The 27937-nt window shown below is 55.1% G+C and overlaps 1 protein-coding gene across 1 annotated transcript; it reads right to left on the bottom strand.

Annotated features, from left to right (window-relative positions):
* Positions 1–203: 203 nt before the first annotated feature.
* On the bottom strand, positions 204–22580 carry LMCD1 (LIM and cysteine rich domains 1). Its single transcript, XM_040076741.2, has 6 exons — positions 22550–22580; positions 11691–11779; positions 10230–10485; positions 5553–5888; positions 1630–1845; positions 204–938 (listed from the first exon to the last, which is right to left on the bottom strand). The coding sequence occupies exons 2-6, from the start codon at positions 11777–11779 to the stop codon at positions 783–785; spliced, it is 1053 nt and encodes a 350-aa protein (XP_039932675.1). The 5' UTR covers positions 22550–22580; the 3' UTR covers positions 204–782.
* Positions 22581–27937: the final 5357 nt, after the last annotated feature.

The raw sequence follows: 27937 nt of genomic DNA, 5'->3' as shown, positions 1-27937 counted from the left end.
AAGGTACAGCTCCTCGGCACTTGGAAGGGTCACTGAAGTACTGCAGGGAAAAAGTGATATTGCAGCATCTCAGGGACACACACACACTCTGTCCCCCAAGACAGCTGAGCCTGTGAAGCTGTTTTCCACAAAATTCTTTGCATTCCAGTTCCAGGGGCTGAATCAGTCAGTGACCAGGCACAGCCGTGCCCCTCTCACCAGGGTGAAGCCCTCGCCCTGTGTGCCCACTCCTTGGCTTTGCATCGTTGCACAGGACAAAGCCCTAGCTGCTGGTGGCTGCAATTTTATTTAATTTGCTTTCAGCAAGTCGATCAAATTCCTCAAACCCACTGCCTTGGCACAGTGGCAGCAGCCTGTTAGCTAATTCCAGTAAGGATTCAAAAACCACAAACACCCCTTGTTTTTGACCACAACTGTAGGTTTAGTACGCCAGAAGTTACTGTTGAGATGTTATTTCCAAAAGACTATTGCAAGATCTTAGTCATAAGAAGGTTGGACAGACTCGATAAAACCAGCACAGCACAGCACAGCACAGCCCCTCCTTTCCAGTTCCCCCAGCCAGGTACACCGTGCACCTCCCACCCGTGGGCTCTGGGGCTCCCTGTCAGTCCAAGAGCACCCCCAGGAAATACTTTCCTCAGGCTGTGCTGCATGCAAGGGGAGTTGCTTGCGAGTGAATAGTCAGACTCTGGAATTCTTTACCCTTCCCCTTCTCGTGTGTTTCCGAATGCCCGCAGTCCTGGTGGGAGCTCGGGGAGGCCGCGGGCCCCGGCTGCCCCAGCTCAGACCCTGCTCTGGCTGCAGGCGCTGCACAGGAGGCTGGCCTTGGCCAGGGAGAAGGGTTTGCCCGTCAGCAGTGTCTCACACTCCAGGCAGGCAAAGTGCTTGTTGTGCCAGGCCAGCCCTTCCACCTGCTGGTAGTCCTCCGAGAAGATGATCTACGGGACAGACAGACAGACAGACACACAGATGGACAACTACTTATTTCCAGCACCTCACGCAGCTGGAGCCTGGCAGGAGCAGGGAGAACGGGCCCCACACCTCCCAGCAAACCCATCGGAATGGGTACATAAAATGGGTACATAAAATGGGTACATAAAATAATCACAGCATGGTTTGGGTGGGAAGGGACCTGTAAAGGGACCTCGTGCCAACTCTCTGCCCTGGGCAGGGACACCTTCCACGAGCCCAGGTTGCTCAGAAGCCCTGGCTGAGCCTGGCACTGGCAGGAGCAGAGGCCATGGGGTGGTTCACACCCAGCACCAGTGGGATCAGAGGGTTTCCATGTGATTCCCACCTTGGCACAGGGGCTCACAGGGGCTCACAGGGGCTCACAGGGGCTCACAGGGGCTCTGCCCTGGCACAGGGGCTCACAGGGGCTCACAGGGGCTCACAGGAGCTCACAGGGGCTCTGCCCTGGCACAGGGGCTCACAGGGGCTCACAGGGGCTCACAGGGGCTCACAGGGGCTCACAGGGGCTCACAGGGGCTCTGCCCTGGCACAGGGGTTCACAGGGGCTCACAGGGGCTCACAGGGGCTCTGCCCTGGCACAGGGGCTCACAGGGGCTCACAGGGGCTCACAGGGGCTCACAGGGGCTCTGCCCTGGCACAGGGCTCACAGGTCCCTACCTCGTCGCAGCCGGCGCAGCGGGGCCGGAGGCTCTCGCAGTAGTGGCGCCCGCACCAGGCGGCCCCGCTCTTCCAGAAGTAGATGAGGTCCACGAGGGGCTCGGCGCAGCGGCAGCACACGAAGCAGGCCGGGTGCCACTGCCGGGAGTAGCCGGCGCGGTCGGCGTAGACCACGGGGCAGTCCCCGGGCACTGCCTGCTGGCAGGTGTCACAGCGCTGCGGGACAGGGACAGCGCTCAGCGCCTGGGCACAGCAAGGCGGTGCCACTGTCAGAGCCACGAGCACTGCACCCACGGGAAAGGCTCCTTGGCACCTTCGGTCCAGGAGCACAGGGGAAGACAGTAGGGACCCCTCCCAAACTAAAACCTTCACCAAAATCCAGAGGTCCCCAAAGAAAGAGTTAAGAATTCCTATAGTGCAGGAGTGCAGCATCAAAGACGTAAATCTGAAAAGAGATCAGGAACTGTGGTCTTTTCCCTTTGCTTTCTGTCTGTGTCTAACTCAGTTGTCACTCCACAGATTTCAGTGTTTTCCATTTCTAACAGGCCAAAGAGCCAGAATTAGATGTGATTAATCTCCAGATTAATGGCATCCGTGCACATTACACACGAGACCAATGGGATTTGCTCTTTATCTGTGCCTGCAGAGCGATCCTGTGCTCAGTGAAGAGCCAGACTCAGAGCTGCACTAGGAGGCTGGCAGGATGTTGTTCAATTGCCACTGAAGCCGAGAGCAGTCTGTGCGTCACACGGGCAGTGGTTACGCTGCTGTGCCCCGTCAGAGCATTGGCACAGCAGTGTCCTCCTCCAGCACGCTCCAGGTGGCACAGGGTCAGGGACTGGAACACCTCTGTACTCAGATGATGACTTACAGACAGCCCAAGTTAAGTCAGCAGCTTCTCATAGGTGTAATCATAGAGCCACAGAAGGGTTTGGGTTGGAAGGAGCCTCAAAGATCACCCAGTTCTGACCCTCTGCCAGGGGCAGAGACACCTTCCACTTGCCCAAGCTCTCAAGAGGAGAGGAGACACAAACCCAAGATTTCTCAGTGGCCAAGTAAACTAACAGTCCCTGTTGGAATTCTGGATCCCAATTAACCACCCCGACCTCGGCAAAGAGAGAAAAAGGAGCCAGAACCGTCACAAGTCCCTGAGCTGCGGGAGGCCATGAGGGATGGGGCAGGGACAGAAGAGGGACAATCCCCACCACTGCCAGCCCCTTGTCCCGGCTCACACAGAGTGCTGGGACCCTGCTCTTGGCACCGACCGGGTTTCCCTCCCCTCCTCTCTCCTGTTACACCGCAGAGGCCAGAGGACGTCTGCACCCCCCAGGTGTTTTCTCTGCTCGGTCACTGATCCTTCCAGCACCCCACGCATTTCACCAGCGCCTCCTCCCTCCCTCAGCTGTGTTTTCAGTGACTGCCCCACCGCCCTTGGAGCGGTTCCACCTCGCTGATGGGCACTGCCCGTTTTCCCAGGAAATCCAGGCTGACAGTGCTGGAGGAGACTGAATGTTTCCTGGCTTGGCTGCTCTGTGCAGCTGAAAGGGGATACGAGTGCTGACACTGCTCCTTCCACCACGGAGGGCTTCAGACACATTTCCAAGCACTCCCACGTCAGGGAAGGGGGAAACTCATCACAGAGCAGGAACTGTGGCATTTCTGGTCTGGCTGAAGGAGCCAGGATGGAGCAGCAGGCAGAACCCTCTTGGGCAGAGGGGACACAGGGCACCGAGGAGTTCTGCACCCATCACACCGCACCGAGGTCCTTTCCCTATGCCCCAGTACTGCCCTGAGGCACCAGATTTGGGGTCAGCCCCAGAGCCAGACCCTGCAGCTGCCTCTGCTCCCTCAGCCCCAAGAAGCCACTGACACAGCAGCCCAGCCCTACTTATCTTGCAGGATCTAAAGCAAGAACAAACACAGCAGTTTCCAACCCCGAGCTCAAGTTTCTTGCCAAGAAGAACTGGTAAAAAACCAACTTATTTTTCTGTTTCTTTCTATGGAAATTATTCACAGGGAAAAACTATTCACAGGGCTTTTCCCAAGCATTGTATAACCTACGTATCCTGCTATTTACACACTACAAAGAAGTGATTCTTCAAACTGGAGGTGGGATTACAGCTTGGTACTCCTTTTACATCTCCATCATGCAGGCAGAGGAATGAAGACTTTATTAGCTGAATTACCAGAGGTGTTGGCCAAAAATGTGTCCTGTTCCCTTAAGGTTTCCCGTCCTGCTCATCCCCAGCTGCTGCTCTGCAGTGCCAGCTCCCAGACAGCAGCAGCACTCTGAGCTGCACTCCCTGCACTGCTGGCCTCAAGCTTTTGGGAACAATGACTTAATTTGGATCAATTGCCTCAGGATTTGATTTGGTTCCAGGGCAGTGACTTGTACCACCAGAGGAGTTCCCAGTTCTGAGAGGGGTAAGGACTCTGTGCTCTGTGGATATCACTCATCTCGTGGGACAGACTTGCAGCAGGGATGTGCAGGAAGATGAGGTCTGTGGTCAGCAGGGCCAGTGCCCCAGTGCCTCCCAGCTCTGCCATGCCCTGGGCTGCACAGCGTGGCTGTCCCTGTGGATCTGCCACTGCTGGGAAAGCTGTTCCATTTTTCAGCTGCTGCCCTGAGAGAAACGATGCTTCAAGCTAAGGAGAATAACATCACAGTTATGTATTTATTTATTTGAAAGGACAAACTCGCAGTTTAAGTAAACCCTCATGCTAGGATGACTTATTGATATGTTTAAAGGAAACCTTCCTTTTTTGGTTATTTTTTATCTTAAAATTCAGTGTTTTGTTGCAATAGTGAAAATCTTTACTGTGTCACTGGATTCAAAGTCAGAAGTACGTTAACAGACCATGGCAGAGGGGAGACATTACCCAATATGGACTGAAAATGAAAACTGCTCTTTACATGTACAACCTCAGAGCAGGAATGGCAGGAAAGAATCTCCTCTTAAAAACACTTGGACACCATTTGCTTTTTCAGCTTTAAATCCTCTGCTGCAAGTCACCCTCACAAGGACCACGACAAGGTATTTCCACTCACCATATTTTATGATAAGCATCTGTTCAGCAGCCACTCCAGACAGCGCTGGGGGAATATAAATCTAACAGGGTGTTGAGGAATCTCAGCCATTTCTCTGTGGAAATGTATTTGTATGCCCAGGGACCCAGGGTAGCTGTTTACACTTCCCCAGAGTGATTACAGCCCTGGGAGCACTATCTCCATGTTCACAGCTCTGTGTTAACTGGACAGAGCCTTCCCCTCCTGTCATTTGTGCTCTTTCTGGGTAAGAAGCCCACCTGGAAATATTGACTTGCATCACAGAATGGTAAAGGTTGGAAAAGACCTCCAAGATCATCAAGTTCAGTTTTCACCTGAACACCACCACACACACTACCCATACCATCCAGGGACGTATCATGCCCAACCTTTCAGAGCTGCCAAGAGCCCAGAGCTCAAACCAGTTCCCACAGCGAGAATTCCCTGACCCTGGTGGCTCAGCAAGGCCTTTGCTGCAGAGAAAGGGAAATGAAGAAGAGGAGAACGCCCCTCATCAGCCCTGCCAGATGGACCCTTGTGCTCAGCAGGGCGGGCTGGAGCAGAGGGTCCCTCCAGGTCTGACAGTGCTGCCCCAAAGCATCGTGATGTGACTGAGCACCTGCAGCACTAGGGCATGGAGAGTGCCCTAGGAGCAGGATGGGGACCAGGCACAGATCACCCTGCCTGGTGGGATTTTTTGCCCCTAGACTGGAGATTGAATCTATTCCCACTGGCTCCCTGAGCCCAGAGCAGCCCCAACACTCCCATCCCATCCCATCCCATCCCATCCCATCCCATCCCATCCCATCCCATCCCATCCCATCCCATCCCATCCCATCCCATCCCATCCCATCCCATCCCATCCATCATCACTCACGTAGTGCCCGGCCGTGGCCGTGCTCTCCAGGGCCCCGTTGGGCGGCTCGGGGGCTCTGCCGGGGTCGATGCTCTTGTCCTGGGGCTTCTCCTCCTCCTTCCCGCCGCCGCCCTGGCCCGGCAGCGCCACCTCCCCGACTCCCAGCGCCTCGGCCTTGTACTTCTTGACGAACTCCTCCATCAGTTTGTGCTCGCCCTCGGCGAGGCCGCGGCACTGTGCCGGGTCCTGGTCGTGCAGCGGGAGCTGCCGCGCCAGCCGCCGCCGCCGATGGAAGGCGCCATCCGTGCCCGCCACCGGCTGCAGCTCCTTGGGCACCAGCTCCATGTACTGCATGGCCTGCAGGGAGACCCCAGCTCACCGAGCTGCCGGGCACGTGGCAGAGCTCGGCACGCACTCGCAGCACTCGTGCCATGGAGCAGCGGCCAACGCGCCCTTCCCTCCCTTCGCCCGCCGCAGCGTTTGAACCCACAGTGCAGAGATGAAAGGCTGAACTGGCTCAGATGCCAGCGGTAGCCAGGCTGTTATAAATTGTCTCATCCTCAGGAAACGGGCTGGGTGTTTTTATGGTGCTTTGGATTACTTTTTGTTTGTTTGTTTTTTTAGAAACAAACCCCGGTCTGCCCAGGAAAGCACAGCAGCGCAGACAGACCTGCTTTGCGCAAAACCCCGGCACGCCCTCCCTCGTCGGCACTACCATGACACTTTCCCATGAAATTTGATAACAGGGCTGCTGAAAAGACTAAAAACCTATCAACAACAAAACCCACGAGCAGCTCTCTATTGCCTTGGGCTGGGACAGGGAGAGCTGCAGAGAGTGAGCCAAAGGCCACACTGAGCACCCAGAGCCCCGTGGGGCTGTGTGCAGAGCAGTTCACAGTGAAAAACCACCCTTTATCAATTAATGAAATCATCATAATACAGGAAAAATTCAGGTAGCAGTTGGGTTGGTGACACCAACAGCCACCAGTTCCACCTGACTGCTGATTGCACAGCAGAGGGAAGGTGTTTGATCACTGATGCCCTGTGAAACAGAAAGGAAATGCCCAGAAACTGCCCAAAATGAAGTCTCTGACTTAACTGGCCGCTACCTCAAGAGCAGAGTAAACCCCTCCCAGTCTCATCTGGGTTAGTGCTTGTGAGCTGTAGGGGCTGCAGTGAACTTCTCCTGGCTGGGAATAAGGGAAGGGAGTTTCCCACTCGGCATTTTCCTATTGTAGTGTAAAGAGTGACAGGGCAGCCAGTTGGGTCCCTGCCATTCCCTGTTAGACCAACATCCAGCTGCATTAGATTTGCTCCTTACTCGGTCAGCACTTGAAAACTCCATCTTAAAAAACTTAGCAAAGAGATTTAACTGTCTGTGGCACATCGGCTGGTTCAGACATTTCAACACAGAAATGCCTGCACAGCACTGAATTCTTTGGCACTTCAGGAAAAACTTCCATGTCACTTCCACCTTGGCCACTCTGAGCCAGAGAACAGCGCTGCTGGGCGGAATTCCTGACAGGAAATTTGGAACAGCAGCAGATAATGATTGAATGAAAGCGGGGCTTCTTCCCCACGTCATGGGGTGCAGGTTAAAATCACTGCCCACTGGACTATCAGACATCAGCACTCCATACATTGTGCCCTGAGCAAAGGCGGGGTTGATGTCCAGTTTCCTGGGAAGGCTTTTGCCCCGTGGGAGAAGGTGGTGCTTGGGAACAGCTGCTTGGAGAGCTGTGGGATGCTGGGGCAGTGATCTGGTGCACAAATGGCTTTCACAGACGTGAGGAACCCTAAGAGGAATGGCAGGAGAAAGTGACTGCTCCTCCCAGGCTCACACAGGCACTGCCCCACAAACGGACAGGGAACGACAGAGCTGATGCTGTGACCAGGACCACCAGGACAGCACGAGAGCAGCAACGTGGTGGGATCTCAGTGGGAGAACTGATGTGCCAGCACTAATGAACACTGATACCAGAGCAGGGGCCAGCACGGGCACCTGGAGCCCCCTGGGCCACTCCCCCCAGATCTCCATTACTAGTAAAAAGTGTCTGTGCTGAGAGAGGAAAGCAAAGCCTCAAAGCTTTTTTAAAGGTTTCCTTAAAGCCTGCTCAGGGACAGGTTTCAGTGTCTGCCCAGACATGTAGTGGGATTTCACTCCCTGACCAAGGCAATGCTTAAAGTTATAATTGCAGATGTCATAAAAATGTGTCCAGAGAAAAGATTAGGGGAGGAAAAAATCCAACCTGACACCTAAAACTGCCATGAAGAGTAAGAAAAAGCCACTACATCTGCTGCTATCACTTATTGTTACGGTCAGTGTTTCGCTATGTTGCCTGAGTGCAGGCAATTTGGAGGAAGAGCATTTTAGTTTTCACTGTTCACTACTGGATCTTGGGGCTATTTTATGAGCTGCTCTTTTCACTCTCCCCAAGGACCTGAGTATCTGTTTCATGACTTCTGCAGGCACAGCTTAACAAGAACATGCTCTGAAACTTCCTCCTATTATCGACCATGCACTTCAGCAAAACAAAGTTAAAGCCATCCCAAGTTTCCAGCCTGCCTTCAGGAGGAAAACCACTGGAGCGAGGCAGTCGTGCACTAACAGCTTTTTGGCCCAAATCCCTTTGAAACTATCCCGAGAGTGGCTGACATCCAACACTTCTCCTCATAGTTTGTCAAGTTGATCTGCAAGCCAGAATTTATCAAGGTTGTCTCCAGAGCTCCTGCTTGTTGTTTACTTGAACCAAGATATATTCCAGCCTGTCCAGGCACTATAAAGCCATCAAAAACTTCCATAAACTTTTTGAATCTCCCTCATCAGGAGGGTGGGACTGGGCTTGGGGTTTAGTTTTGCATCCAGCTCTTGGTACAGGACTATGCTTCCCACCTCCCCTTTTTACCCTGACTTCTCTTTATAAAGCCTAACCAGAGATATTTTGTACCCTTGGAGCTGCCCCTTGCCAGCAGCACAGGGATGGAGCTGGATGCTGCAGGAGGGGCCGCATTTGGGATCACCCCAAACACACGCTCTCAAGAGGGCGCGTTCAGGGCCATGGGAGACAAAAACAGCCCAGAAGCCACAGAGTTTGGGCATCCCTTAGGGCAAGGGGCTGACCCCGCCCGGGGCACCGCCGGCACCACGCCGCAGCCCTTGGAAGCCGGGCTCCTGATCCTGATCCATGCGGGGCTGGCAGTGTGCTCCGTGACCAGGCTGCTGGGAACGGGGCCACCATTGTTCTGTCACCCCTCAGCAGCTCCCCATTCCCCTGGGCCTGTGGAGAGCAAAGGCTGCCACAAACATTCCCGCTGGGACAGCTCCACAGAGCCCGGGAAGGGAAGGGATGGGAAGGGAAGGGACAGGAAGGGACGGGAAGGGACGGGAAGGGAAGGGAAGGGAAGGGAAGGGAAGGGAAGCTCACTCCCCACCCTGTCCAAGGCCCTCAGTGCAACTGGCTTTTAAGCCAAATTAACCGCTCTGGCTCTGGGGGCTGCGGCTGCACTTTCACATCTGTATCCCAAATTCTTTAAAAAGGTCTGGGGGCATTTTCAGCAGCTTTCAGCTATTTGTATCAACAACTTGCAGCTATTTGTTTCATTTGAGGGGCAGAAGCTCCTCACCACTCCTGACAGTGGAATCCAGAACAATTTTGTACCACAGCGCAGTAAAAAGCCAGCTAAATGCATTCCTGCAAGAAACGCTCTGCTGGCTCACACTTTCACATGCTGAAAACCACTTCCACCCCTTCCCACACGGCTGGTCCAGATGGAAACCAGGCATGGGAGGGAGGTGGAGCTGGGCTGGGGGCTTGGTTTTGGATCCAGCTCTCGGAACAGGACCACACTCCCTAGCTCGCCTTTTTACCCTGAGCTCTCTTTACACCATTTTTTTTTTATTTGAACCAGGTTATGCTTAAACTGGAAGGAAAAACCTCCTAGCCCCAGAGCTCGATGTGAGAGTGGTTCTGCTGGCAGCAGCACTGGGCAGAGCTCCTGCCCCCGCGGACAGGAGCTGCAGCAGAAGCTCTCAGGCACAGAGCTCAGCTCTCGGCCAGGCTCCCATGCCCGGGCACAAGGAGCCCTCCCACTCCTGCTCCTGGGAGCAGGAAGCTCCTGCAGGCTGCTGGAACAGGGATGGGCTGCTGCTCTTCATCAAAGGGAGGTGAGGGACCCCAGGAATGGGGCCTCTGAGCCCTCTCTCCAGGGAAGGACCCCTCCAGCAGCACAGGGATGCTCTCTGAGAGTAGGAGAGGAGGCACCCAGCTGCCCACCAGCCCCAGGTGCTCACCAGAAGCCGAATCCCTTCCTGCTCCTCTGCTTGCCCAGCCCAGACACCCCCGGAAGGCCTGGAGGAGTCGTTGTCATGTCCAGCCCGGGGCTTTGGAGCAGGCATGGGCTGCACAGGGCTGCAGGACAGCAGGGATGGGATCTCTCCTCAGCCATGCTTTTACTGCAGATGGGCTTTACCAAAAGAGTGAGCTTTCTAGTTGTAAAATCCATTAAGACTTCTCCTAGAAATGTAAACAAACCTATAAAACCCAAAGGCATTTTATCCCCCTCTCCTACCTACTCTGCTTATTCACAGAGTTTTCCAAAACACGGAGTGCTCCGTGCGTTTCTGCCCTCTGGGGCAGACCGTGATTTACTGTTCTTCCCCGATAACTTTATTCCAGAGCAGAGTCCTGTTCCCCTTACCAGCTTCTGGGTGAGGCCTGGGGGAGCCCACTCGTAGGTGATGGTGTCGAAGGTGGGGTCCTTGCCCGAGATGTTGGGGTTGGTGACGATCATGCGGTTCCTCTTGTAGATGCGGACGCCGTCGCCGCCCTTGAGCCGGGCCGTGAGCGTGGAGTACTTGGAGTCGGAGAGCAGGCGGCCAATCTTGCGGTCATCGTCCAGCTCCGAGCTCAGGCCGTGCTCCTCCTGGCTGCACTTGCACGATTTGCAGATCTTCCTGTGCCCCACGAGAGAGCAGCAGCTGTGAGCTGGGCTGGGGCTCGCACAGCGGCTCCGTCGTGGGGCCTCAGCCTCTCCCGAGGGTCAGACACAGCCTGGGCTTATGGCACAGACAACAGGCTCACGATGGAACGGGCTGGGCTGGAAGGGACCTCAAGGGTCATCCAGTGCCACCCCTGCCATGGCAGGGACACCTCCCACTGTCCCAGGCTGCTCCAACCCCAATGTCCAGCCTGGCCTTGGGCACTGCCAGGAATGCAGGGGCAGCCACAGCTGCTCTGGACACTCTGTGCCAGGGCCTGCCCACCCTCCCAGGGAACAACTCCTGCCTAATCTCCCATCCATCCCTGCCCTCTGGCAGTGGGAAGCCATTCTCCCTTGTCCTGGCACTACGAAATCTGCTGCCTCCCACCCATAGGGAGCTGCTGCTTCCCCTGAGCTCTGGAAAGCCCTTCAAGCATCACTACATTGGAGATCAGTCTCCTCACTGGATTCCAACAGACCAGCACCAGCCTTGCCTATCATGAATCTTTACATGCCATTAAAAAAGTGACTGCTGGAAGGAACTGCTGCTTAATTGACTGTAATTTGAACGATAATAGGTATAAATCACACAGACAGCTGTCTAAGGACACTCTGGTGGCCAGCACTGCCATCAAACACCAATAGCAAAAGGGGCAAAGAAACTGACACAGCCCCAAGGATTTCAGCAGATCTTGGAGTAAGAATGAGTCCAACCAGACTTTAATGGAGTCAATTTAAAAAAATGGTAGTGCTTCCACCAAATGAGTGCTTTGAAGTTTGGATTTCACCCAGCTGAGGTATCACAAGTGGGAACTGAAGGCATCCAAGGCATTCCAGCTGCAACAGCACAGCTGGACCACAGCCTCCCAGCACCACCACCACCACGGGCCCAGTGGCCCAGGGGACTCCACAGGGGCACGGAGGAACCCAGTGTTTGTGGGGCAGCACAGAGGGTACCAATTCTCATTTAATCAGTGACATCTGGATGTCTGCACTCCATTTTAAAGCCCCTTTGTTGTCGTGTGGGGCTGGGCACCGCTCCCACCAACTGCTGCTATCAGGGGCCATTCACCCCAGTTTGTGTTTTTAAGAGGAAAAACTGGAAATAAAGTACCAAACAATGAGCTGTTGTGTCACTAAGCACATTTAAGTCAGGACACGGGACAGGACCAGCGTTACCTCCAGGAGTGTGGCTCGAAGCCCGTGCAGAGCCCTCTGCAGCGCAGACAAGGCACACCTCTTCCCAACTGTGGCTGGCTCCCCGACATCTGGAAAAGAGCAGGACACCAAGCTGGAACGGCTTTATCCTCAGAGGCTACCTGAGACAGCACTGACAGCGGATACTGTCCTTCAGACAGTGATTTCCTCAGCCATTCCTCGTGTCCCATGGAGCCCCAAATCTCCCAAACGCCACTGGGCCATGTCCATGCAACCCTGCTACAAGTTTATTAAAGGATGCTTGGGATGAAGGTTTTCCCTTCAGAGGGAGGGAAGATGGAGGGGTTGGCACATCAAGCCCAGGGAACATGCCCACACACTGCACAGCCACCTTCAGCTCATGCACAGAGACCTCAGGTCTCATTTAAAGGCAATTTCCATCCAGTTAATAGAGTTCACATACAGCACATGGATCTGTGCAAGCGAGAAGGTCAGGCAGGAGACATGGAGTGCATTGCCATAGCCTGATGTAAAGCTAAGCTTGCTTTACTGCACCTTGGACGCCCTTGGTCTTTCTCCAAGTGTCTTTTGGGAATGTGGAATGTTTCCGTGCCTCTGGCACTGGGCTTTAGGGGTGGTTTCCATAGAGAACAGCAAATACAGCGGGGAAATGCTCTGGGGAGGAGAGGTGGTGGTGCAGTGACATGGGGGGCTGCACTTTTTGCTGCTCACTGAAAGCACATGGAAGTCACCCATCCATGGGTGTTCACTGCTGCAGAGACATCCTAAGAACCTCCCAACAGGAGAAAGATGAACAAAAACCCACACCAGGAGCCCATAACATTGGGAAGTAAGCCTATTTACTGCCTGTGCCATGAATTTATCAAACATGGCTTTTTGAACGTGAGGAACGCAGCAGAGTACGGCGGGAGACAAAAACAAAGCCCTGCAGGAGGCACCAGGGCAAGGTGACACCACCAGACGCCAAATTTATCTCAGCCTGGATGTTTATACAGGAGCTGTCAGGCTCCTGCCTGAAAGACATGCTTGTTCCCTGTAAAAATGAGCTGAAGGGAAAAAAGGACAGCCCCAAGCCAGCAGGAGCAATGGCCCAGCCAGTGATCTGACCCCGTGCAGTCAGAGATCAGAGCACATGGCTTCAGCCATGCTCCAGCAGCCCCCAACACCTCCAGGCCCCAACACACCCAGCTGTGCCAGGTGTCAGGGCTGGGCAGGCTTCTGACCACTCTGGGCATCACAGCTTGCATTTCCCATCAGGGCTGGTGACACGCACAGGTCTCACAACCCCTGGCCTTTTGGGGCCATTGGTCAGATTTTGCAAAAGGTCTTTAATCTCGAGACGTGAGCTCTAGGAACTGACTCTCCAGCTGTGCACACAGTGAGAGCCTGCCTGCCTCACAGAGTGTCTGAGCCGGGAGGGGCCCACGGGCATCATCCTCATCCTCATCCTCATCCTCATCCTCATCCTCATCCTCATCCTCATCCTCATCCTCATGCAGCCCCAGCCCAGCAGAGCCCAGGGCTCACACCGGCACAGGCAGAGCACGGCTGAGGCTGTGCCGCTGCCCGGGGCTGGTACCTGCCCATGCAGCCTGGCTGCAGCCCCTGCACGGCTCTGCATTGTTACAGCCCTTCATGACAGGATCATGCGCTATTTAAATCACTCTTTGGCACCTCGGAAGAGGCTGTCCTCGCCAAAACCTATTTTCAAAGGGAGGGATCAACAGCACTGAAAGAACTGAGGCAAAAGAACAGCTGGGGACCTTGGGCTGAGCCAGGTTGTGCCCAGCAGCTCCAGGCTCTGAATCTCTGCTCAGAGGCAAACCCAGCGATGATGCTGGCAGCCCTTCTTCCTCCTGCTGCCTCCTCCTTCCACCTGTCCCACTTCCCTCACGGCCCCTGCACAGACCTGGGGCACCCTGAACTCTCATCTGATGTTCAAACTCATTCTGCAGCTTTCAAGAGGAAAAGGTTATTTGATGGCGCTCAGGGAAGATATTTCTTCCTTGGAAAACACGATGTTGCTAACAAGTACAAAGTTTTTATAAACAGATGTTCTAGGAATGACCAGTTGTTTGTCTGCCAGTTTTAAGGTAGATGACAGGCCTTTGCATGCCTTTTTTTCTTGCCCAGAACTATTAAATCTCCACAAAAGGCTGCTCATCTGTCCAAGGGGTAGGAAATGGTCCATTTCAGCTCCCTTCGCCCCAGGACTGCTGTTTTATTTCTGCCTCACCATTCACTTGGATTTTTATCTCAATTTTCACCTGCAGTTTGTCCCAGTATTTTGAAGCCAATGGAAAGACCTCTCACCCCCAGAGTTCATAAAAATACATCTTAAAAATCACCCTAATGTGCCCAAATACTCCCCTCTGCCTCTGATATCCAAACAGAGGATGTTTTTGATTCTTCAGCCATGTGCCAGCTGTGCAGGACAGATGAAGACACGGAGGATTCCCACTCACAACCCTGCCAGTTCTGGAGCCATGTGCCAGGTACCCACTAACTGCTGGGGTTTAGCTGCCTCTGACCCTAGCGAGTCAAACAGGAGCTGAGTATCAGCAAGGGACTGCAAGCGGTGGTTTATGGAAAACACAAACATCTGGGTTAAATAAACTCGTTTGGAAAAGGTTCGTTCACACGAGGGGAAAGGCTCAGGGAGCAGTGTGCTCAGCAGCACAAGCAGCATAGGAACCTCCCCAGACAAGCTGACAGGGATTCCATGGAAGCGTCAGTGCAGGAACTCGCAGCCCCAGAGGGAGCCCAGCAAGCTCAGACCCCTCTGGGCCAGCATCTCCTCCAGGCTCTGAAAGCCCAGGCAGGCTCAGTTTGGAGGAGAGCGTTATTTCTCACTTCTTCAGAAGCAGAGGGAGATTTGAGCCACTCTCACTCCCATCGCTGTGCAGGGGCCAAACACAACAGGCGCCAGTGCCCGGTCACGGAGCTTCTCCTCATGCTCTGCTACAGCTCCTCACATCGGCATAAAAGGAGATTTCTTTTAAAAAATTATGCAAGACACTGCAAAAACCCCAAACCCGGTAAGATAATGTGAAACAAATGCTCTGACTATTGCAGGCTCCACCTATGCCCAAGCTCATCCGAGAACTGCAGCTGAACTCTGGCATCACCTTTAGGTGGAGTTTGGAGACATTTGTAATGCTTTAAAAAAGCACCAAAAACCCAAAACCAGGACTGTGTCAACAAACTGGTTGAAGAAAAGCAAATCCTGCTCACCGGGACTAGATAGACACTCCTTGCAAGATTTCTGTTTTGGCTTTCTGTGTCTCACAGCATTCTTGCAGCAAGAAGAGAGAAAGCAAGTCAGGGCAGAGGAAATTCTTGGGTAGTGAAATGATAGGAAATCGAGGCTGTTCTACCCACAAAAACATTGCTGAGCAGTGTCAGGAACACAGCAGTAATGCCATGGTTTGCTTTACACGGCCAAAGGCAGGGCCATCGTTCGCTGAGCAGCTGGAAAATAGAGAGCCTGGAGTGACAAGTGACAAGGAAAGAACCCAAACACGGCTCCAGCTTGGTTTAGAGCTTGAGGACTCCTCTGGAAAGGAGCACTGAGCTTCCCTGGCAGGTCTGGGGAGATGCAGTCCTGGCCAGGAGCTCTGAGCAGGTCAGGCTCCAGCTCCACTGCCTGCTGTTTGCTGCTCAGCTGAGACTCCTCAAGGCTCTTTGTTCTGTCACCTTTGCCAAAGGCTCCTCCACTGAAACCAGTCTGAAGTTGGGTTTGGTGCCAGAGACTGTCCTCAGGGGCAGTAGAGCCTGTAGAACTCGGGCCTGAAATCACGTTCAGAGCTTCAGGAAGCTCGGCCAGTGTGGTGGTTAATCCAGGACCATGGAGGACCCAGAACACGACCCAGCTCACATCCCAGCACACACCCTGTCACACATCCCAGCTCACATCCCAGCACACACCCCATCACACATCCCAGCACACAAATCCCATCACACACCCCATCACACCTGTCCCAGCTCACACGTTGTCACAGCTGTCCCCCCACGGGCCTGGCTCTCTGAGTGCTGTGCTGGGTGCCAGCAAAGCTCGAGTGTCACCAGGCAGATCCAGGGGCAGGGTGAAGGTGTCCCAGGGCAGTGTCCCCTCTTGGCACTGCTGCCTGAGTCACCTGTGGCTCTCCAGCCCCCAGAAGGGCTTTGGGGACACAGTGCCACCGCCACAGGCCCAGAAGGGACTGGCAAAGGGGGCCCTCCTGCTCCCACAGAGCTTCTGGATCCCAAAAGCATTTATTGCACAACACCCTATTTGGAGACTGAAAATGGTGCTGGAGACACGTAACTACCTCAAGTATGTTTTCCCCTCCTTTTTAGGGAGGGAAGAGGAAAAGCTGGTTTCCAAAAAGTTACTCCAAGTCCACAACAGCCCTTCAGAGCCGAGGTCCTCGTTTCACCTCTCCCTGCAGCCAGTGCTCCCCAGTGGCCACGGCAGGCTCCATCCAAACCCTTCCCTGCAGCCAGATACCCTACCCTAAATCAGAGCTGTGGCAGGAGAGAGCTCCAGGGAGGCTGAGGGATCTCCAGAAGCCTTTGGGGGTGTTTCTCCAGCTGCAATGAGTTTTGAAGATTTACAGCTAACTGTGAAACAGACCCGTGAACAAAGGAACGGGGAAAAGCCACACAATATTCACATGGGTGGGACCGGTCTGCTCAGCACAATTGCTGAGGGACAGGGATGGATAGCAGATCATTTGTTGTCATTATTTGACTATAATAGAGCTAAACTTGCATAGCAGCAGTGGGCTAGCTCAAACTTCCTTATGGATTTCCAATAACTGGTTTCCATCCAACAGAAGAGGTGTGCGCTGTGCCAGCAAGGGGAATGCTGCACGCTCCAGTTCACATATTGGAACTTTTCTTCCTTTTCTGCTGATGACCAGCAAACAGAATGGTTTGGGTTGCAAGGGACCTTAAAGTTCACCATCCTCCTTGACTGCACCTAAGGTCTGGTGAGGTCCAGCCCCAGGTGTGCTCAGAACCAACTCCCAGTCCTGGCACAGATAGCCCAAAACATCCCCTGGACCTCGTGCAGGAGGGCTCAGCTTGGCTGGGACGCTGGGAGCCATTCTGCATTTCAGGAGAGGCTCCTTGACAGCAACTGCAAGGGGAATAGACCTGAGCAAGGCAAGCAACCGCCCTTAGAAGTGCATTAACCAATAAACCCATTCACTGCTGCAGTTCTGAGACAGCAAAGGGATGTTTTGATTTATTTTCTTCTCATTTCCACAGAAAACATCCATTGTAATCACGACCTGCAAGAAATTTGTTTCCCTGACAGATTCCAAGCAAGCGCTATTCCAATTACCACACTCACAGGAAAAAAATTCCCCCACAAAAGGCTGTCTTTCATCTCAGATCCTCTCTATTGCATTTATTTAAGGCATCAATGAAGGGATTGATATCATCTGGAATACTGGAAGCACTTTTTGTATTAAACTTTGCAGAGTAAGAAGTTTGTTGCCCTTTATTTTAGCAACATAAAGACCAGGTAAAGTCACTGATACTGGAAGAAACTATTTCAATGGAACTGCCAGATCCCAACCTACAGGATGACAGAGCTCCAACAATCAGGGCCTCTGCAAATAACTCCCCCTTCCAAGAGCACATAGCTGGCAGCATTCCTTTCTACACTAACAATGTGTGAATTAATGATAAGAGAAGGGCAAATGCTGAAAAATCAGATTTTTTTTTTCACAAGCCAAACAGTGCTTCAGATACATGGACTTAATTATAAACCCAAACCAGGATGTGAGGAAGTGTCTGGAATGGGAAGAACCTCGCCCAGACTTACTTAAAGAGCAGACAAGCAGAGTCGGAGCACTCAGGCAAGGGTCAGGGTGATCTCCAGTTACCTGCCCGGAACCAGCTGGGTCCTTCCCATCTCCCACATGAGGAGAAAGTTCTGGATGCCCCTGGGAATGGGGAGCCCTCAGAATACTGACAGGATGCACCGCAGCTGCTTCCATCAAATTTCCACACGACAACTGGTTTAGGTTAAATAACTTCTCAGCAGTAGGAGAAGGATCTTTACAGTGGAGAACAGGAGAAAGCTGAGGGTGGGCACGAGGGCAGGGCCATGCCAGGGCCCCGCACCCTGCCCCTCACCCTGGCCTGCACTGCAGCCTCTCTGCATCAGCCCCGAGCTTCACAACCCCAACACAAGCTGGAAAATAGAGTGGGGTGGTCTTGAGCAACACATCTGCAGGTCTTGAGGAGAAGACCAGAACAAGACCAAGTAAATCTTGTGGCTGGTGATGGTCTGAACCCAAGACAGAAGCTGAGGGACTGTGCCACCCCAAATACTGCCAGGACATAGGCAAACATCACGATGTTTGGAGAGAATTTTCTTTCCTGTGTTCATCCGATGTAACCAAAGCGATGGAGTCAGTGTTGGGAGTAGGTGGGATGGTAAAAGTGTGGGGAATAAGGCTGGTACCAGCATTAGGGAGCTCCAGCTCTCCAAAAATTGCAAATAGCTGCCTGGAAATATTCCCCTTTCTCTGAGCCCCATCTCTAAATGGAACAGTAGCTCCAAGATGGGATATCTGTATTGCCTTTCCTGGATGGCTGCAATACAGTATTTCCTTCTTTAAAAAAAGGAGAAAAGCCCCAGCCTAAACAAACACTCCAGACACTGCCTCTCTGCAGGACCAGAGGGATTTTGTAATTTGTAAATTGCATTTTATTGGACTCAGTTTAGCTCTGAGTCCAAGTCCCAAAATAGGGTCTTTAACCCCTGTGCTGCTTTATGATTCCATGTCTATAAATACTTGCCCAGAGCAGGTTTCTCCATTAAGATCCACATCTGCTTCCTGCCCTGGGCTCCAGCACAAGGACACTGCTCTGCGAGCAGGGATTCCATCCCATGAGGACAAAGCAGCTTCCAGGGCAGTCACAGCCACCTCCCTGGGCCACAGCCAAGTGTGACCTGTCCCCAGCACAGAGCCGAGATGAAGATGTTTTTTCACAGCCCTGGCTGTTTTCACAGTGGAGCAGCAGCACCTTGGAGGGACTCGGGCACGGCCCCTCACTCAGCATCCTCTTCACCACCCACCCAAAGCACTCACAGAGCTCTGGGACATGACAGAGGCTTCTCAGGTGTGTCCCACAGAAAACCTCTGGGCAGAACCCGTGTCACTTGGGAGATGAGCATCCTTCCCACAGAGCCAGGCACCTGCCAGGCTGCAGGAGCAGCTGGGGGCTCGGCCCAGGCACCCTGAACACCCTGCCCAAGGCACCCAGGTTATGAAAACGTGAACCACAAAGCCGAGTTTCCAACCGGGATGGCAAGTTCTTAAAAGCTCCAAGGTTTTGGACTTTAGTAAAGCAAGCTCCCAGGCCCAACCAGCACTCGTATCCACATCTGCAGATACTGCCCAGGGCTCCTCAGGCACCCGGGTACTCTGCTGATGAGCAGGAAGCTCCTGCCTCTCCCTGAGGCACCAAGACCCCCAGACCATACCCTGGAGCCCATTTATCCCTGCAACAGCAGCACTTCTCTGCTGTCCTACAGAATGCTTTGGATGTTTGCAAGTACCAGCGAGTGCTGAAGAACCGAAGAAAGAAAAAGAACGAAAATTTGTATTAACTGAATAAACTTTACCTTGGCTTTGAGGGGTGCTTTTAGCTCCGTGGGTTATTTTGTTCTGACAAGAAGGGACAGAGTTTAGTGAGAACAGTACACAAGCCCCAGAGCCTGCCTGGCCAGCTGGGCCCGCTCCAGTGCTCGTGCCGTGCCAGCCATCGCCTTCTCCCTGCTTTGAGCTTTAACTCTCCACTCAGAATTTAATCTAAACAAGCCCTGTGCCAAACAGAATGCTGTCCCACTCATGCTGCTTTAATTTCCTCAGAAAGAATCCCAGAGTACGCTAGGCAAGACATCAACAATAATTAAACCCAACAGTGATTGAAAATCAAATTTTCAGGGCCTTGCAACAAGCTCTAATGAGTTCCAGACTTGCCTTCCCCGACTTGCTCAGACTGGCTGTGTGACACTGCCAAGCTAAATTAAAATTTGACAGTATTCCACACCGTGCCCAGAAAAAGTGCCCGTCTTAGGATTCAGGAAATTAAACAGCCGTCTACTGCAGAGACACCCATTTATGTTTGGACGTAGACCATTCAGACACTGACACAGGGTCTGTGTTATTCTTTTTCCTTGTTTTCATTATGTCGTTTCATATCCCTTGTGAAGTACAAATTAGCTGGGACGTCCTTTTTCATCCTGCAGTGTCCAGGTGAGAGGAGACAGGCAGCAGAACTGTGCAGAGCCTGGGCATCCCCTGCCCACACAGGGGCTTCACCCAGCACTGCCCCGGCAGCCCTGGGAGGGTCCCCAGCACCCTCCACTGCACAGCCTGGGCTACCGCCTCAGATTGAAGGGACATTAAAGGTGACATCTTGTCCTTCGCCCTTGCACCGATGGGAGCTGAGTCCGGCCGCACATTTTGGGAAGTCTCTGATAGTATCTGCGTTCACAAGCCTTTTTGGGGTGCACTGTGAGCCCTCCCTGCTGCACCCCCTGCAGAGGATGCTTGAGAAACTCCTGGAGATGGCTCCAGAGCAGAAGCAGCTTTGCCAGGGCATATCCCACAGCAGGGATTTGCTCAGCCCTGCTTGCTGTCCAAACCCTGCCCTGCTCCTGCAGTCCCCCCGAGGGACGCCCAGCCCGGGGCGGCTGGCAGGAGCTCGGCCCCGCTCAGAGCCCCCTTCCCCAGACAGGGCAGGAACTGAGCTGCTGCAGCACAGCCCGCCTGAGCACAGCCCAGCAGCCAGCACACAGCCTCGTGAAAATGGCTCGGTTTTCACTCCTGAGGGATCCATCCCCACTCAGTGCCTGGCAAGAGCTTCCCGAGGGCTGTGGGGGGCACCCAAGGGTGCGCTCCCCACGGCAGCCAGGACCCTGTGGACGTGCCTGAGGTGTCAGCAGCGTGGCCCTGGGAGTCTCTGGGGATGACACACCCGGAGGTCCCTCCAGCAGGCCCCACCAAACCCAGACACTGACAGTGTCCCCGGGTGGGCACAGGGTCAGGGACAGGGAAGGAGGTGGGAGGGAAGGTAGAATCCTGAATGCCTCAGTCCCACCTCAAAGCACGGTGTGCTTCAGGGAGAGCAGGGCAGGAGGATGCTGAGGAGCACAGCACAGCCGGGTCACCCTGACTGTCAGACAGCAACTCCTGCTGCCAAGCACCAACTCTGTCTGCCATCCCACAAGGAACAGCCAGCTCCCAGGAAAACCTGCTGAACAGCTATCCTCGGCATCCAGCAGCAGCACAGTTCAAACCTAACGGGACAGAAGGTGCCAGACCCCGACAACAGCCGGGCTGACCTTCCCCTCCTGACAGGCAGCACCGGCAAGAAACTGCATGGCAGTGGGAACCAGCAGCCACAGGGCAGGGGCCGAGGTGCCCCAGGGCGCTGCCAGGGCGCACACCGGGCACTGCCAGGGAGATGGGATCACACCGGGCTGACACGGGCGCTGAACTCATCCCCGGACCATGCGGTGACCAAGGGGCCGAGAGGAAGGTCACGAGAGCAGCTGCTGCCATTCCACACGCTTTTATCTGGCAGGCAGGATCCCTTTCACACAGCTCACCGCCGTGCCAGGAGGGCCCGTCGGCTCCCGGGACAGCAAAAGAGCCGGGATTTCTTGGAGTAAACCCTTTCCGGAGGGTCTAGAAGGGGACAAGCGACTCCCTCACTCCCTCAGGAGTGCAGCTCAGCACAGCTGTGCCCTACACGAGTTAATTCACACAACAAACAGTTGTTTTGCCAGCAAAAGCTTTGGGTTTTGCACTGAAATAAGCACAAGGACCGGCACAGCGCTGGGCTGGGCGGCTGGGCAGCCCCAGAGCGGCTCTGGGCACGGCCGGCACGGCCCAGGTGCCAGTGGAAGGGCAGGAAGGAGGGAAGAACTGGAGGGATGGGGTCTGTCCCCCCGGCTGCGAGGGCAGGAAAACCCGGAGATCAGGGATATTGGGAAAAAAAACCGAACCCCGGCGTTTCTCAGCCGTGCGGTGCCCGGTGCGCACCCGCCCCTCCCGGACACCTCCGCACGGGCATCGGGATCGCTCCCGGTGTCCCCGGGCTGTCCCGGCACGGGTATCCCTATCGCTCCCGGTGTTACCGGGCTGTCCCGGCACGGGTATCCCTATCGCTCCCGGTGTTACCGGGCTGTCCCCCTGTTCCCGGTCCGTTCCCGGCCCGTTCCCGGGCTGTCCCGCTGTTTCCCGGCCCGTTCCCGGGCTGTCCCGCTGTTTCCCGGCCCGTTCCCCGGTCTGTCCCGCTGTTCCCCGGCCCGTTCCCGAGCTGTCCCCGGTCTGTCCCGCTGTTTCCCGGCCCGTTCCCGGGCTGTCCCGCTGTTTCCCGGCCCGTTCCCGGGCTGTCCCGCTGTTTCCCGGCCCGTTCCCGGGCTGTCCCGCTGTTTCCCGGCCCGTTCCCGGCCCGTTCCCGGTCTGTCCCGCTGTTTCCCGGCCCGTTGCCGGTCTGTCCCGCTGTTTCCCGGCCCGTTCCCGGTCTGTCCCGCTGTTTCCCGGGCTGTCCCCGGTCTGTCCCGCTGTTTCCCGGTCCGTTCGCGGCCCGTTCCCGGTCTGTCCCCCTGTTCCCGGTCCGTTCCCCGGTCTGTCCCCCTGTTCCCGGCCCGTTCCCGGTCTGTCCCCCTGTTCCCGGTCCGTTCCCCGGTCTGTCCCGCTGTTTCCCGGCCGGTTCCCGGTCTGTCCCGCTGTTTCCCGGTCCGTTCCCCGGTCTGTCCCGCTGTTTCCCGGCCCGTTCCCGGGCTGTCCCGCTGTTTCCCGGCCCGTTCCCGGCCCGTTCCCGGGCTGTCCCTCAGCGCTCACCTCCGCCCGCTCGCGCCGCTCCCGCTCCGCCGCCGCTCGCGCTGCCCGAGCGCCGCCTTTCATTGGCGCGCGAGTTGGCCTCGCGCCGCTCTCAGCCAATCCGGAACCGCCCCGGAACTTGGGAATGGGATGGGAATGGGATGGGAATGGGATGGGGATGGGAACGGGATAGGGACAGGGATGGGAATGGGATGGGAATGGGATGGGATGGGGATGGGAACGGGATAGGGACAGGGATGGGAATGGGATAGGGACAGGGATGGGAATGGGATGGGAATGGGATAGGGATAGGGACAGGGATAGGAATGGGATGGGATGGGGATGGGAACGGGATAGGGACAGGGATGGGAATGGGATAGGGACAGGGATGGGAATGGGATGGGAATGGGATAGGGACAGGGATGGGAATGGGATAGGGACAGGGAGGGGAATGGGATGGGGACAGGGAGGGGAATGGGATGGGATGGGATGGGATGGGATGGGATGGGATGGGATGGGACTGGGACAGGGACGGGGAGAATGGCATCAGAGATGGCAGAGAGAGATGGGACACTGGGCATGAATTGCTCCCTGTCAGGGTGGGCAGGCCCTGGCACAGACTTCCGGTGCAGCTGGGGCTGCCCCATCCCTGGAAGTGTCCAAGGCCAGGTTGGACGGGGCTTGGAATAACCTGGGATAGTGGAAGGTGTCCCTGCCCATGGCAGGGAGGATGGAACGGAGTAAAGGTCATTCTTTTCAATAATCAAACAATTCTGGGGTTCTATGCCAGCATAGAACAGCACAGTCCCTGGGCTTAAAAATGGGCAAAAAAGAAGGGTGTTTGTAAATGTTCCTGCCCCAAAGCAGCAGTGCCAGAACGGGGTGCAGAGGGGAGGGATGGGGCTGGTGATGTGGGGGTACCCCAGAGCACTGTGCAGCCCCTGGCCGTGGTGGGGTGAGCTGGCAGCTCTCAGCCAGGCTGCCTGGTGTGTCTGGCCTGGGACTGTCCCTCTGTCCGTCTGTCCTGCAGTTCCTGTGTTCCTCTGTCCCACTGTTCCCCCATCCTCCCACCCCAGGCTCTGACACCAAGCACAGGGAAATGGATTTCCGAATCAGACAGGAATGTGCTGGGGTAGTTTATCACAGCAGGCAGACATGGAATGTTTTCAGCAGAAGAAACTGACCAAAACCATGTTTCTCTTGTTATTTCAGTGAATGACAATCTATTGCCTTTTGTATTTTTTTTTTATTTTTTTTTAATTTTTTTTTAGCATGGATTGGTGAGGTTTTACTGCTTTAGCAAACATTCCTGCCTGCTCCAACAAACATTCCTGCCTGCTCCTGCTGAGGCCAAGAGGTCCAGCACAAAGCCCCTTTGTGCAGGTGAGGGAGAGAGGGCTCCACATGCTCACAGCTCGCTCCCCTGGTTCCTCCTTTCCCACTGATCCCAGCCGTTCTCCATTCTTCATTGTGCCTGAGTCCAGGAAAACCCCTGAAATAACAGAAACCAGCATCCAGCTGCCTATTATGATCTGTGATCTAGGAGGACAACCCCAGCTCAGAGCCAAACCGGCTCCTTGGAACTGCAATCTGAAAAAAAAAATAAAAATCCTGAACTCTTGTCGATTTAATTTCTCCCTTGTTGGCACATTTGTTTCTGAAATTTCTCCAGCATTCCTGCAGAGAAGGGGAACAGGGAAACAGATATCCCAGGGTCACAGCAGTGCCACCAGCATCCCTGGGGACAGCAATGACACCCAGAATGCCCTGGGACAGCAGTGCCACCAGCATCCCTGGGGACAGCAGTGCCAGCAGCATCCCTGGGGACAGCAGTGCCACCAGCATCCCTGGGGACAGCAGTGCCACCAGAATGCCCTGGGGACAGCAGTGCCACCAACATCCTTGGGGACAGCAGTGCCAGCAGAATGCCCTGGGGACAGCAGTGCCAGCAGCATCCCTGGGGACAGCAGTGCCACCAGCATCCCTGGGGACAGCAGTGCCACCAGAATGCCCTGGGGACAGCAGTGCCACCAGCATCCCTGGGGACAGCAGTGCCAGCAGAATGCCCTGGGGACAGCAGTGCCACCAGCATCCCTGGGGATAGCAGTGCCAGCAGAATGCCCTGGGGACAGCAGTGCCAGCAGAATGCCCTGGGGACAGCAGTGCCACCAGCATCCCTGGGGACAGCAGTGCCAGCAGAATGCCCTGGGGACAGCAGTGCCAGCAGCATCCTTGGGGATAACAGTGCCACCAGCATCCCTGGGGACAGCAGTGCCACCAGCATCCCTGGGGACAGCAGTGCCACCAGCATCCCTGGGGACAGCAGTGCCAGTGGCTCCTGTGGGCCCTGCTGGGCTCTCCCCTTGGGCACAGGACACAGGATGGAGCAGGCAGTGCATCCCAAGGGATTCGTCCTCCACTGGAGAGAGGTCGGGGAAGGGGCACAGGAGGTGGCACTGGCTGGGTACAGCAAAAGGGCCAAAGGCTCTGGGGGCTGGCAGCCCCTCCAGAGAGCAGGAATGTGCCCCTGAGTGAATGTCTGAACATTTTTAGAAGAGGTATTTGAACATCCTCAAAAAAATCTGGGTTAAAAAGCAAGGGCAGAAGAGAAATTCTGGAGAGATAAAATCCCTCCAGGGAGGGCGTTTGAACCTGACCTTCAGAGGCATTTTGGGAGCGAGCAGAGAGAACAAACAGCGCTGGGATATTGTTTTTCAAACTCATGAAGGGCTTGGCAGCCTCGGGAAACGTTTGACATGGCAATGGGGTGACATGATCTCCCTTTCCCGAGGCACACACGCACGTGGCCACCTGGGACATAGGAAAGAACTCACCGAGGGATTCCAGGGCGCCACCAGGCTCGGGGTGACAGGCCAGCAGCCAGCAGCAGCAGTGGCACTGCCATCCGCGCTGCCACCCACCGCAGGGACACCGTGGCAGGTCCCCATCGTCTCCCAGGCTCACAAGGAGCTGAGCTCATGCCTTGGATGAGCGTGGAGGGAATGTTTTTTGTACGGGGGTTGAAGCAGGGAGAGGTTCCGTGTAAAAGTGACAGATCTGGGTAGGGTTTTGTTCCTTGGTTTTAGTTTTAAGCTGCAGTTGCAAAGCTGTGCCCCGCAGGCTCCAGGTGCTGAGCAGGACTGGGTGTTCTCTGCGCAGCCAAGGTTTTCCAGCAGCATATACCCAACACTAGAATCAGAGTTAAAACCCTTCTAGATGCTTCCATTTACAATAAAAATACATCTGAAGCAGTTGTGATGAATGATAGCACCAATAAATCATGTGATTAATAGTGATAGTGATAGTGATAGTGATAGTGATAGTGATAGTGATAGTGATAGTGATAGTGATAGTGATAGTGATAGTGAACCAGAGGCAGTGCGAGGAGGAACACCAAGGGCAGGTGATTCCCAGCGTTCAGAACCTCCTTGGGAAGCCCCTGATGGTGGGAGCTCTCTGGGATGGGAAACAGAGCCAAGCTGGACGGGCACTGTTTTATTTTCCAGGTTTCTGAACAGATCAGCCTGTCAATACACAGGGATAAACAACCCCAAATGCTGTCCCTGAGGATGGAATGTCCTGAGAGGCTAAGGAGCAGAGTGGGACAGCTGGGGAGAGGGGAGGGTGAGCTCCAGAGAGGGGGAGGTGAGCTCTAGAGAGGGGGAGAAGAGCTCCAGGGAAGGTGAGATCCAGGGAAGGTGCAGGTGAGCTCCAGGCAGAGGTGAGCTCCAGGGAAGGTGAGCTCCAGGGAAGATGAGCTCCAGGGAAGGTGAGCTCCAGGGAAGATGAGCTCCAGGGAAGGTGCAGGTGAGCTCCAGGGAAGATGAGCTCCGGGGAAGGTGAGCTCCAGGGAAGATGAGCTCCAGGGAAGATGAGCTCCAGGGAAGATGAGCTCCAGGGAAGGTGAGCTCCAGGGAAGATGAGCTCCAGGGAAGGTGCAGGTGAGCTCCAGGGAAGATGAGCTCCGGGGAAGGTGAGCTCCAGGGAAGATGAGCTCCAGGGAAGATGAGCTCCAGGGAAGATGAGCTCCAGGGAAGGTGCAGGTGAGCTCCAGGCAGCCCCGGAGCAGCCGAGCCGCGCAGGGCTGCCAGCATCACTGCAGGGATCACTGCCGATGCCGAGGCCGGGCTATTCTTAGCTCCGTGCTAGCAAGAGACAGACTCATCCTGTGACTAAACCCGGCTGATCCCGCCTGGAGTCATTCCCCGTCACTTGCCGACAAACGGGCGGAGATGCTCAGTTACCAGAATCGGGGATCTCATCTTCCCCTTGACTCACGGGCAGCTTTTATCGGCACAAACCATCCCGCAGAGGTGTCCCCAGGCTGCAGCCCGAGGCTGGCGGTCCCGTTCGTGCTGGCAGCAGCAGCGTGTGATGCCGGCAGCGGCCGGGGGTGATGCCAGCCTCCCGGCTCCTCCGAGCCCACCGGGACAGCGAGGGGAGGCTGTGTGAGGTGACGGGAGAGCTCCCCTGTCCCCGATTTAAAGCCCCTCCGGCCGGGTGTCTCTGCTCAGGGCGGCGCTGGGATCCCCTGGCCGGGGTCCCCGGTGGGTTTGGGGTCCGGGCGGGTTTGGGGTCCGGGCACGCACGGGGCGGGCTGGTGAGGCTGAAACCCGGCTGCAGCGGACAGGAGAGCCTTGAGGATCCCGTGATTTCCTCAGGAATCCCACGGGCAGGAAAAGGCCAAACCTCTGCCCGGAACTGATGCTGACAAAAGGCGGAGAAAGGGGATGAAGGCTGGCCCTGGAAGTGGGGTTTGCTGCTCCCCAGGAGACTGAAGCTGTGGGGCTCTGGAGCAGCTGAGCCCACGGAGCCCTGATGCTCCCCGGGCGCGTCCATTCAAAAGAGCTGCTCGAGTGGCTCCTCGGTTAATTCAGGTGCAGTTCTGGCCCGCAGACAGCAGAAATGGCCGAGGATGATGAGGGTCGGTGAGGAGGCAGCCAGCACACCCCGAGGTGCCAGCAGGGCCCACCCCAGCAGCGCCCATGGGACGTGGTTTCCACCCCTCCCTCCGAGAGCAGCGCTTGGTGCTGAAGGAAGAGAGCTGTGGTTAAAGGGATTACTGCAAACTCCGCGGGGTTTTCTAGGGAGAGGATCTCTGGCATTACATTCTTGGCTAATTTTCAATTTTTCTCTTTTGTACAAACATGAAAGGGATAATGAAGTAGAAAATACGGCTCTGCAGCTGCTTCCCAGTTAAGCGTTCCCCCCCTCTTTCCGTGAACGTAGTAGTAAAGCCACAGATTTGGTTGAAATATTTTGGAAGAAATTTTCATCTCCTGGATCCCCAGTTGGAGCAGAGGCAGTCAAGGGAAATGACAGGAAAATAAATGGAAGAAACTAATCAAAAGGTAGAGAATTCAGTTAAATCCAGGCAGCTCCTTTCTACTCAAAGATCAAATAAGATAA

Source organism: Hirundo rustica, chromosome 12 (genome assembly GCF_015227805.2).
Source record: "Hirundo rustica isolate bHirRus1 chromosome 12, bHirRus1.pri.v3, whole genome shotgun sequence".
NCBI lineage: Eukaryota > Metazoa > Chordata > Aves > Passeriformes > Hirundinidae > Hirundo > Hirundo rustica.
This window is presented reverse-complemented; position numbering and strand designations above follow the sequence as displayed.

Excerpts from the sequence above, each read along its gene's own strand:
- LMCD1 (XM_040076741.2), bottom strand. The coding sequence starts at position 11,779 with ATGTCGGGGAGCCAGCCACAGTTGGGAAGAGGTGTGCCTTGTCTGCGC. Across the intron at positions 10,486-11,690 it reads TTCGAGCCACACTCCTGGAG|GAAGATCTGCAAATCGTGCA; the intron begins GTAACGCTGGTC and ends CGTGGGGCACAG. Across the intron at positions 1,846-5,552 it reads CGGCCACGGCCGGGCACTAC|CGCTGTGACACCTGCCAGCA; the intron begins GTGAGTGATGAT and ends CCTGTCCCGCAG.